General features: G+C 22.2%; 2 protein-coding genes across 2 annotated transcripts; both read left to right on the top strand.

The window, feature by feature from the left end:
- The first annotated feature begins 253 nt into the window (after positions 1–253).
- LOC122856460 lies at positions 254–2272 on the top strand. Its single transcript, XM_044158130.1, has 7 exons — positions 254–416; positions 557–815; positions 947–1111; positions 1255–1425; positions 1563–1688; positions 1819–1989; positions 2176–2272. The coding sequence occupies exons 1-7, from the start codon at positions 272–274 to the stop codon at positions 2270–2272; spliced, it is 1134 nt and encodes a 377-aa protein (XP_044014065.1). The 5' UTR covers positions 254–271.
- A 2760-nt stretch (positions 2273–5032) lies between these two features.
- On the top strand, positions 5033–7246 carry LOC122857699. Its single transcript, XM_044159995.1, has 7 exons — positions 5033–5226; positions 5541–5796; positions 5925–6092; positions 6253–6429; positions 6587–6709; positions 6854–7024; positions 7153–7246. The coding sequence occupies exons 1-7, from the start codon at positions 5064–5066 to the stop codon at positions 7244–7246; spliced, it is 1152 nt and encodes a 383-aa protein (XP_044015930.1). The 5' UTR covers positions 5033–5063.
- Positions 7247–13197: the final 5951 nt, after the last annotated feature.

The raw sequence follows: 13197 nt of genomic DNA, 5'->3' as shown, positions 1-13197 counted from the left end.
TCGGTTTCCTGTTTTCATTTCCGAGTTTAAATATCTGCAACCACGGTGGAATAGAATGCGCGATAATCGTCGCACGTGTTTTTAGTGTTGTTCTCTCTCTCTCTCTCTGATCGTCTTGGTTTTGCAAGTTTCATGTGCATGACGTGATGACAACTGACATTCTGCTCCCACGTTGTCTAGTAGCAGTTTAATCTGTATTGTAATTTGTAAATAACACAATTAATATTAATAAATGTTTTTGTTGTTTTAAAAAGAAAAATAAATAATAACAATGAGTGAAGTTGTGAAAATACCATTGCGACTTGTTAAAACAACATATCATATTACAACACAAAACACAACGAAATTTCTACTACAATCCATTTGCCACATGAAAAATGCTTGTAGTCAGATTTTTAAAAATTCAATTGCATCAGGTAAATCATCTTATTCTTGTAATTATAAATGGAAATTTTTAAAACATATATATATATATATAATATTTTTATTTTTTATTCAACAAAGTATTTATTAAATTAATTTATTTTGATTTTTATTATTTATTATTTTTATACAGCTCAAAAAATATCAGCTGGATGTTGGAAAATTATTAAGATGTATCCAGTGTCATTAACATTTATTGTTATAAATAGTGCTATTATTTACGGTGCATATAAAATTAAAACAAATGCTGAATTTTGGGAAGAATTAAACATGGTAATGGCAGCTTTGAGAGAAACTTTGAAGTATTCTATAGTTCCATCAAAAATGATTACATCTAGTGTATTATTTGATGATAGTGAAATAGAAATATTCACAAAAGAAGACCATTTGTCGTGAGTTGAACAATTTTTTATCATTAAATAGTATTTAATTTGATATTTCATCAAGTCAATAATATTAATCTATTTTATAAAATTTGATCATTTATTAATATATCACATCATTATTTATTATTATATTACAGTCTTAAAAACGATAACACACATAATTTAATATTAAGCGAAGAGCTGGATGCAAACGTACAAGAACCATTTCCAAGAGGAGAACCAATACCAGTAAAAATTAATAGATTTAATGGATCACTTGACAATGGTAAATTAACATTAACAACAGAAGATGGTGATACAACGTAAGTTTAATATTAATCAATAATTTTTTATTATAATTAATAATTATTAAGTTATTATTAATGTTTTATTTAGTGAAAAAAAAATTACCTAGTGTTGATTATTTATCAATTTTTTTAACCAACTTTGAATTACAAATTTACAGATTTACTTTCCACAACACATTGAGCCTTGAAGTCAAAAAAACATCTACAACTTTACAAGATGAAATGGCTGCTATGGAAAAAGAGACATTTGAACAAATAAAAATGGATAAATTTAATATCTGTCTTTTAGATAATAAAATAACATTTAAAACCTCGAAAGATGAATATAAGTAAGTTGATTATCAATCAATAATTTTGAAAGATTTATTTCATTATTATAATTATTCATTTGATATATTTGTAATTAATTAACATATTGATTATTAATCATTTACAAGTTGTTAATAATATTATTTTTATTTCATAGGTGGCCTGTTGAAGACGTGAATTCCAATTCAATATTAGATTTTAGCGACGCATTTCCAATAATTGGTAATTTTAGTTTTTCATTTGAAAATATAGTAAAAATACAAGCATACGAAAGTGATGAAGTGTAAGTTGAATATTGAACAATAATTTTAAACCTTTCTTTTAATTATCAGTTTTAATGATTTATTCATATATCTCCATTGAATAGTAGATAATAAATATACATCGTTAATAATGCACTTTATATTTTACAGTTATCATTTAAAACACCACGTGAAGTTAGATTGTGACAGAAAAGTAGATGAAAATTTACAAAATAAAATTGCCACTAAAGAAGTATCTCTAAATGATATGATACCTGGAGGAACGAAAGTAGTATTCGATTGTGGTACAATAGTATTCAAAACACAAGATGGTCGTAAAGTGTGGGTTGAATATTCATTAATAATTTCTTAATTAATAGAACCTGTTAGTTATCAAAATGACTCCAAATCAATATTTTTATAAATTAAAAATACTTAACTATTTTGAGTATCAAGTATTTATTTATATTTCCAATGAATTGTTTGTATAAAATATAGATTTATACTAATATTATTTTTATTTTACAGAATTGTCAGAAATAAATTTGACTTGGTAATGGTCGAAGATGGTAAAAAAACAGCATATCTTAAAGGGTCGCTAGATTTTAAGGCAACTGAAATGTAAATCTCAATCTTAGTTAATTTTTAATAGTACAACGAACATAAAAGTATTTTTGAACTATAAAAAATAAATACATTTTGAAAATTGATTTGTAATTAATAATTATTGAAAATAATTATTGAATTTTTTCAAAATATGTATCATTCTAAAGCTGAAAGTTATTATTAAAGAAAAACAATTTATTAAGGAGTAATAAAAAAATTTAAAATAATAAAATAAAATATATAAAAATTAAAAACTTAATTCGAATTTATAACTTGAATTTGATTTGATATTAACTGTTTAATTTAAATAAAAAACAAAATTATAATTTATCTATTTTTTTTTTTTTTACCTGTTTATAAAATTCATTTGAGTTCATTTAAATTTTTCTCTAATAAATACTCTAATTTAAAATTTTAGTAAACAAAATTTTTTTTAATTAATTCTACAAAGCTGTGTCTACATTAAAGAAATTTCAAAATTATTTTGATTAATTAATAATTCAATTGTCCAAATTTAAATTATCGAATAGTTCTATTTAAAAAGAAAGAAGGTTTTTCAGTTTTCTATATAATTCATAATAACGAAAAATTTTCCTGTGTTTACTTTCCAAGTTCAGATATCAACCACAGTGGAATAAGATGCGTGATAATCGTCGCACGTGTTTTCACTCTCGTTTTCTCTCTCTGATCTTCTTGGTTTTTCAATTTTCCATGTGACAACTGACATTCGCTGCTCCCACGTTGTCTAGCAGTTTAATCTGAATTTTTAATAACACAATTTTTAATAACAGAAAAAGAAAGATAAATAATAACAATTAGTGAAATTCTAAAAATAGGATTGCGATTTGTTAAAACAATATATTATATTACATTACAAAAAACAACGAAATATCTATTACAATCCATGTGCCACGTGAGAAATGGTTGTAATTATTTTACCGAAAATTTAATTACATCAGGTAAATCATGTTGTTCTTGTAATTGTAAATAAAAACTTTGAAACATATTTATATAATGGCTATAATTTTGAAAGTATAGACAAAATTTTTAAAATAAAATCAAGCTATGTGAAATGATGTAATAGGACTTGAAACATACCACGTTTATTTTGACTTTCCAACTTTTACTATATTAACAAAATTTTATTTTTATTAATATTAATAATTCCTTATACTTTTTAATTTTAAATAATTATTAAAGTGTTATATATTTTATACTCAACAATGTATTTATTAAATTAATTTATTTTAATTTTTATTATTTATTTTTTTTATACAGTTCAAAAACAATCAGCTGGATGTTGGAAAATTATCAAGATCTATCCAGTGCCATTAACATTCATTGTTATGAATATTGCTATTTACTGTGCATATAAAATAAAAACAAATGATGAATTTTGGAAAAGTGTTGACATGCCTTCTGCAGCTATGGAGGAAACTTTAAAGTATTCTATAACTCCATCAAAAATAATAACATCTAGTGTATTATTTGATGATAGTAAAATAGACAATATCATATCTACAATAGAAGACGATATAATGTGAGTTGAATATTAATTAATAATTTCCTAAACAATTTTTGATTATTAAATTAATTCAATTAATATTTTATTAAGTTGATAGTGTTAATCTAATTTATTCAAGTTGATCATTTATTTACATACATCATTATTTATTATTATATTACAGTCTCATAAACGATAACTCACGTAATTTAATATTGAGCAAAGAGCTGGATGAAAACATAGAAAAACCATTTCCAAGAGGAGAACCAATACCAGTAAAAGTTGATAGATTTAATGGATTACTTGAAAATGGTAAATTAACATTAAAAACAGAAGATGGTGATACAACGTAAGTTTAAATTAATTAATCAATAATTTCGTGAACCAATTTTTGTTATAAATTTCTGTTATTATAACTTATAATTAATAATCACTTAATTATTAATATTAATGTTTTATTAAGGGCTTGAATGGGCTGCCACAGTTGAAGTTAGATTATGTTTAAATCTTAATCTTTATTCATTTTTATTAGTGCGAATGAACAAAAATATTTTCAAACTATAATAAATAAATACATCTTAAAAATTGATTTATAATTAATACTTATTGGTTTTATTAAAATATGTATCATTGCAAAGCAAAAAATTATTATTAAAAAAAAAAAATTTATCAAACTACAATAAAAAATTTAAAAAAAAATAAATAAAATATATATAAATTAGAAACTTAATTGAAATTTTGAAACATAAATTTAATTTATATTTATTGTTTAATTCAAATAGAAAACAAAATTATAAATCATCTTTTTTTTTTTTTTTTTACCTGTTGATAAAATTCATTTGATTTATTTAAATTTTCCTAAGTGTATATCTAGTAGTCTAATAAATATTCTAATTTAAAATTTTAGAAAAAAAAATATTTTTCAATTGATTCTACAAAGCAGTATGATGACAAATTTTTGTTTTTAAATTATTTTAATTGATGACTAATTCAATTGTCTAAGTTTTAATTATCAAAAAATTCTATTAAAATAAAAAGAAGATTTTTCAGTTTCTTGTTTTAATTTCCAAGTTCAAATATCAACGACGGTGGAATAGAATATGCGCGATAATCATCGCACGTGTTTTTAGTCTCGTTTTCTCTCTCTGATCTTCTTGGTTTTCCATATGCATGGCGTGATGATAACTGACATTCTGCTCCCACGTTGTCTAGTAGCAGTTTAATCCAGTTTAATCTGTATTGTCAATAACACAATTAATATTAATAAATGTTTTGGTTGTTTTAAAAAGAAAAATAAATAATAACAATGAGTGAAGTTGTGAAAATACCATTGCGACTTGTTAAAACAACATATCATATTACAACACAAAACACAACGAAATTTCTACTACAATCCATTTGCCACATGAAAAATGCTTGTAGTCAGATTATTAAAAATTTGATTGCATCAGTTAAATCATCTCATTCTTGTAATTATAAAGAAAAATTTTTAAAACATATATATATATAATATATACCTATAATTTGAAAAGTATAGACAAAAGTTTTGAAATAACATCGAGCTATGTCGAATGATGCAATAGAACTTGAAACATACTTACCACGTGTATTTCAATTGACTTTCCAACTTTTACTATTAACAAAATGATATTTTTATTAAAATGCATTATTTTTTATACTATTTAATTTTAATTAATTATTCAAGTATTATATATTTTATATTCAACAATGTATTTATTACATTAATTTATTTTAATTTTTATTATTTATTATTTTTACACAGCTCAAAAATCAGTTGGATGTTGGAAAATTATTAAGATGTATCCAGTGCCTTCAACATTTATTGTTATGAATATTGCTATTATTTACTGTGCATATAAAATTACAACAAATTCTGGATTTCGATTACGTATTTTCATGTTGATTGCAGCTAGGGAGGAAACTTTAAAGTATTCTATAATTCCATCAAAAACTATTACATCTAGTGTATTATTTGATGACAGTCAAGTGTCAATATTTACAAGAGGAGGCGTTGAACTGTGAGTTGAACAATTTTTGATTCATAAATTTATTTAATTAATATTTTATTAAAATGATAATATTAACCTAGTTTATAAAAGTTGATGTTTTTTTCTATAGTACATCATTATTTATTATTATTTTACAGTCTCCAGAACGATAACACACGGAATTTAATATTAAGCGAAGAGCTGGATGCAAACATACAAAAACCATTTCCAAGAGGAGAACCAGTATCAATAAAAATTATTGGAGTTAATGGATTACTTGATAATGGTAAATTAACATTAAAAACAGCTGAAGATAGTAATAAAACGTAAGTTTAATATAATTAATCAATAATTTTGTGGACCAATTTTTTATTATAATTAATATTTATTTAATTATTAATATTAATGTTTTATTAAGTAAAAAAAATCACCTGGTGTTGATTATTTATTAATTTTTTTAATAAACTTTTAATACAAAATTTACAGGCTTATTTATCATCACACATTGAGCCTTGAAATCAAAAAAACGTCTACAACTTCACAAGATGAAATAGCTGCTAAAGAAACAGAATCATCTGAAATACAACAAAGGAAAATTAGTAAATTTAATATCTCAATTCCAGATAATGAATTATCATTAAAAACATCGAAAGGTGAATATAAGTAAGTTGATTATTAATCAATAATTTTGAAAGATTTTTTTCATTATTAGAATTATTTATTTGATATATTCATAATCAATTAACATATTTATTATCAATCATTCACAAACTATTGATAAAAAATATACATTATTAATAATATTATTTTTATTTTACAGGTGGCCAGACACTAGCGTCGTTCGATTTAACCTGGTTTATTCATACATTCTTCCAATAACTGAAAATTTTAGTTTTTCATTCCAACGTATAGTAAAAATACAAGCAGACGATAGTGATGAAGTGTAAGTTGAATATTAAACAATAACTTTAAATCTTTCCATTGATTATCAGGTTTACCTATTATCAGTTTTAATTATTTATTCATATTTCCATTGAATAGTAGATGAGAAAAATAAATCATTAATAGTGCTATTTATATTTTACAGTTTTTATTTCAAACAAAATGTAAATTTTGAATATGACAGAAAATTGGATGGAAATTTACAAAATAGAATTATCGCTAAAGAACTATCTGGAGAAGAAGAGGTATCTAAAACAACATTTGTAGAATTTGATAGTGGTACAGTAGTATTTAAAACACAAGATGGTAAAAAAATGTAAGTTGAATATTTTTTTATGTTCAAAATACTTGGCTATTTTGAGTTTCAAGTATTTATTTATATTTCCAATAAATTGTTTATATAAAATGCGTACATTTAATAATAATATTATTTCCATTTTACAGTGTTGCCAGACAGAGATGTCAAATAACACTTTACGAAGGTGTTGAAAAAATATATCTTTATGCGAAGCCGTACTTAACTTTGGATTATGTTTAAATCTAATTCTTTGTTTATTTTTATTAGTGCAACTGACATAAAAGGGTTTTTAAACTATGAAAAATGAATAAGTTTTAGAAAATAATTCATAATTAATAATTATATATTTTGTTAAAATATGTATCATTACAAAAAAAAAAACGATTTATTAAGCAGTAATAAAATTTTTTAAAAATAATAATTTAAAAAAGAACAAAAATATAGTTTGTCTATTTTTTTTTTACCTGTTAATTTTTTTACCTGTTGATTTTTTTAAAAATTATTTAGATTGATAATAATATCAATTGTGTTAAATTAAAATAAAAAAATACTGTAAATAGTTTTTTTTCATGTGATAATATTAATTGAAATATAAAATTATAAATTATTTAAAATTTGAGACAATCGAAATATTTCGATTCAACCAATTTACAATTACTAAAATTAAATAAATATTTTTCTATATTTAAAAAAAAAATCAATAATAAAAAATTATTTCTGGATAATAATTAAGTAAAAATCTTTTAAGATAAATATTCCTCAAAAGAAAATAAATAAATGAGGAAATAAATCGACAATGATCTAAAAAACCAAAGGAGACTTTTTTTCTTATTTTATTTGCAGCTTCTCTATATATTTCAAATAAAATTATATACCTGATAAAACGTCAATTTTCCAAGTGCCTTTAGGCTCAAGTTTTCCATCAAATTATTTAATCATTATACACAATGTAATTCACCCCTCGAGTGACACTAGAGTAGCGTAGCTCTAATCTCCAATCATCTCACGTAAAATATAGAAAAGTAAAAAAGATAATATATATAAAAAAGAGGATGAAAAATAAATTACATACTTGTGGAGCTTGCACGTGAGAAACATCGAAGTGCTTTTGCAGATTTTAACAAAAATAATTTCAGTCATTCGTTGATAATAAAATGGTACACTTGTTGTCTATATACATATAATATAAGATTTATCTCAAACAAAATAAAATATCACGAGTGCTTTCTATTCTTTAAAAAAAAATAATTAAAATAATGAAGGCAATAAGAAAATTTCAAGATAAAAGTAATAGTATTATATGTATATGATAACAGAAAAATTTAACAGAAAAAAAAAAAAGGCTTCCTATCATCCAAGTGTCGAGACGCTAGAAATTTTAATTGAAGAGCAAAATTGTAATTTATCCATTTTTTTTTTTTTTTTTCTGCTTATAAAATTCATTTGAATTTATTTGAATTTTCCTAGATATTTCTAGTACTCTAATGAATATTCTAATTTAAAATTTTATTTAAGCTATGTCTACATTGGAATAATTTTGAAATTATTTCGATTCATGAATAATTTATTCGAATTTGAATTATCAAATAATTCTAGAAAAAAAAACAAAGGTTTTTCAGTTTCCCATAATCCATAAAAAAGAAAAATGTTACGTTTTTCATTTTCAAGTTCAGATTTCAACCACAATGAAAAAAAATGCGTGATAATCGTCGCACGTGTTTTCACTCTAGTTTTCTCTCTTTAATCTTTTTGGTTTTTAAGGTCCATGTGACAACTGACGCAACTGTGTTGATAACACAATTAATATTAATAAATATTTTTGTTGTTTAAAAAAGAAAAATAAATAATAACAATGAGTGTAATTTCGAGAATTATTGGATTGCGACTTGTTGAGACAACAAAATATATTACAAAACAAAACACAACAAAATTTCTACAATCCATGTGCCAAGTGAGAAATAGATGTATTCATACTACCAAAAATCCAATGACACCAGGTAAATCATGTTATTATTGTAATTTTGAATAAAAACTTCAAAGCATATATATATATATATATATATATATATAATATAATTTTAAAAGTATAGACAAACGTTTTGAAATAAAATCGAGCGACGTCGAATGATGCAATCGAACTTGAAATATACCACGTGTATTTCGATTGACTTTCCGACGTGTATTTCCATTGACAAAATTTTATTTTTATTAAAATGCATTATTTTTTATACTATTTAATTTTAATTAATTATTCAAGTATTATATATTTTATATTTAACAATGTATTTATTACATTAATTTATTTCAATTTTTTTTATTTATTATTTTTATATAGCTCAAAAAAAATCAGCTGTATATTGGAAAAAGATGACCTATTCAATAACATTAACAGTTATTGGTATTTACTGTGCGTATAAAAGTGAAACATTTCGTAGAATTTACGAAAGTGGTGAAATGTGGATTATAGCTGAAGACGAATCTTTGAAGTATTCTATAACTCCATCAAAAATTATTACATCTGGTGTATTATTTGATGATGGTCAAATAGAACTATTTACAGAAAAAGACTATTTGTCGTGAGTTGAACAATTTTATGATTATTAAAAGTATTTAATTTGATATTTTTTCAATAGTCAATAATATTAATCTATTTTATGAAAGTTGATTATTTATTTCTATAATACATAATTATTTATTATTACTTTACAGTCTCGAGAACGATAACACACGTAATTTAATACTAAGTGAAGAATTGGATGCAAACATACAAGAACCATTTCCAAGAGGAGAACCAGTACCAGTAAAATTTGATAAATTTAATGGATTACTTGATAATGGTAAATTAACATTAACAACAGAAGATGGTGATAAAACGTAAGTTTGAAATAATTAATCAATAATTTCGTGAATCAATAATTTATAAATAATAATTATTTAATTATTAATATTAATGTTTTATTAAGTGAAAAAAAATCATCTAGTGTTGATTATTTATTAATTTTTTAAATAAACTTTTAATAAAAAATTTACAGATTTACTTTTCATCACACAGTGAGCCTTGAAGTCAAAAAAACATCTACAACTTTACAAGATGAAATTGCTGCTGAAAAAAGAAATCCATCTGAAATAGTACACAAAAAATTTGGTCAATTCACTTATCTACTTCCACGATACTATCCAGTAACATTAAAAACATCGACAGGTGCTGAATATACGTAAGTTGATTATTATTCAATAATTTTAGAAGATTTTTTTCTTTATTAGAATTATTCATTTGATATATTCATACTTAATTAACATATCGATTATTAATCATTCACTGACTATTGATAAAAAATATACAATATTAATAATATTATTATTATTATTTCACAGGTGGCCAGACCGGCCCATCCTCTATTGGAGACGTTTCAATATTGAGATTTCAGATACATCAAAAAGCTATAGAACAGCATTTCCAATAAATGGTAATTTTAGTTTATCAGTTGAAGAGCCAGTAAAAATACAAGCAGACGATAGTGATGAAGTGTAAGTTGAATCTTGAACAATAATTTTAAATCTTTTTTTTGATTATTACTAATTTATTAGGTTTACCTTTTATCAGTTTTGATTATATTTATTCATATCTCCATTGAATAGTAGATAATAAATATACATCATTAACAATGTTATTTATATTTTACAGTTATCTTTTGAAACATAATGTGCATCTTGAATGTGACGAAAAAGTAAATAAAAAACCAAAAAATATAATTGCTACTAAAAAAAGATCTCTAGAAAAATTACAAAAGAGGTGTACTCATAAATCTGTATCTCAAAAAGATATGTCACCTGGAGTAACACTTGTAGTATTTAGGAGTGGTACAGTAGTATTCAAAACACAAGATGGTCGTAAAGTGTAAGTTAAATATTCATTAATAATTTCTTGATAGAATCTTTTAGCTATCAAAATTACTTTCAATCAATATTTTTTTTTAAGTTAAAAATACTTAACTATTTTGAGTATCAAGTATTTATTTATATTTTCAATAAATTTTTTATATAAAATATACATTAATAATAATATTATTTTCGTTTTACAGTATTGTCAGGAACGTATTTTACATGATAGTTGCCGAAGATGGTCAAAAAACATTACTTGTTACTGGGATCCCAAGGACGAAAATAACTGATCTTAGAACTTAATCTTTGTTTATTTTTATTTGTGCAACAAAAGTATTTTTGAACTGTAATAAACAAATAAGTTTCAAAAATTGATTTATAATTTATAATTATTAAAAATAATTATTGATTTTTTTCAAAATATGTATCATTACAAAGCAAAAAGTTAAAATCAAAAAAAAACAATTTATCAAGCTATAGAAAAAAAATTTAAAATAATAAAATAAAATATATTAAAATTAAAAACTTGATTCGAATTTTATAACTTGAATTTGATTTGATATTGACTGCTTAATTTAAATAAAAAACAAAATTATAATTTATCTATTTTTTTTTTTTTACCTGTTTATAAAATTCATTTGAATTTATTTAAATTTTCCCAAATATATTTCTAGTACTCTAATAAATATTCTAATTTATAATTTGAGAAAAAAAAATATTTTTCAATTAATTCTAGTAAGCAGTATCATGACAATTTTTTTTTTTAAATTATTTTGATTAATGAATAATTCAATTGTCCAAGTTTGACGTATCAAAAAATTTTATAAAAAAAAAAAGAAGGTTTTTCAGTTCTCTATAATCTATTTTCCTGTTTTAATTTCCAAGTTCAAATATCAACCACGGTGGAATAGAATGCGCGATAATCGTCGCACGTGTTTTCACTCTCGTTTTCTCTCTCTGATCTTCTTGGTTTTCCAATTTTCCATGTGACAACTGACATTCGCTGCTCCCACGTTTCTAGCAGTTTAATCTGTATTTTTAATAACACAATTATTATTAATAAATATTTTTGTTGTTTTAAAAAAGAAAATAAATAACAACAATGAGTGAAATTGTGAAAATAGGATTGCGCCTTGTTAAAACAATATATTATATTACAACACAAAACACAACGAAATTTCTACTACAATCAGTGTGCCACGTGAGAAATGGTTGTAATTATTTCACCAAAAGTTTAATTACATCAGGTAAATCATGTTATTCTTGTAATTATAAATGAAAACTTTGAAATATATTTATAAAATGTCTATAATTTTAAAAGTATAGACAAAATTTTTTAAATAAAATCAAGCTATGTGAAATGATGTAATAGGACTTGAAACATACCACGTGTATTTCAATTGACTTTCCAACTTTTAGTATTTGACAAAATTATATTTTTATAAAAATCCATTATTTTTTGTACTATTTAATTTTAAAGATTATTGAAGTATTATATACTTTATATTTAACAATATATTTATTAAATTAATTATTTGCGGAAGATGGTCAAGAAACAGTATATCTGGATGGGGATCCAAAGTTAAGAATAAATTATATTTAAATCTCAATCTTTTTTCATTTTTTTCGGTGCAACAAACAAAAGTATTTTCAAACTATAATAAATAAATTTTCAAAGATTGATTTATAATTAATAGCTATTAATAACAATTATCAAATTTTCAAAAATATGTATCATTGCAAAGCAAAAAGTTATTATTAAAAAAAAAAAATTTATCGAGTTATAATAAAAAATTTTGAAATAATAAAATAGAATACCTATACAAAAATTAAAAAATTAATTGAAATTTCATTATTTGAATTTAATTTTATATTTGTTGTTTAATTTGAGTAAAAAAAAAAATTATGATTTATCTATTTTTTTTTTTTCGCCTTTTTATAAAATTTATTTTAATTTATTTTAATTTTCCCAAATATATTTCTAGTACCCTGATAAATATTCTAATTTAAAATTTTAGAAAAAAAAAATTTTTTCAATTAATTCTACAAAGCTGTAAGAAATAGTTCTATAAAAAAAAAAAGGTTTTTCAGTTTTCTATATAATCAAATAAATAAGTAATAAATAAATAAGTTTCAAAAATTGATTTATAATTTATAATTATTAAAAATAATTATTGATTTTTTTAAATATATGTACCATTACAAAGCAAAAAGTTATTATTAAAAATAACAATGTATGAAGTTATAATAAAAAATTTTAAAATAATAAAATAAAATATATAAAAATTAACAACTTAATTGAAATTTTA

Source organism: Aphidius gifuensis, linkage group LG5 (assembly GCF_014905175.1).
Source record: "Aphidius gifuensis isolate YNYX2018 linkage group LG5, ASM1490517v1, whole genome shotgun sequence".
Classification (NCBI taxonomy): domain Eukaryota; kingdom Metazoa; phylum Arthropoda; class Insecta; order Hymenoptera; family Braconidae; genus Aphidius; species Aphidius gifuensis.
This window is presented reverse-complemented; position numbering and strand designations above follow the sequence as displayed.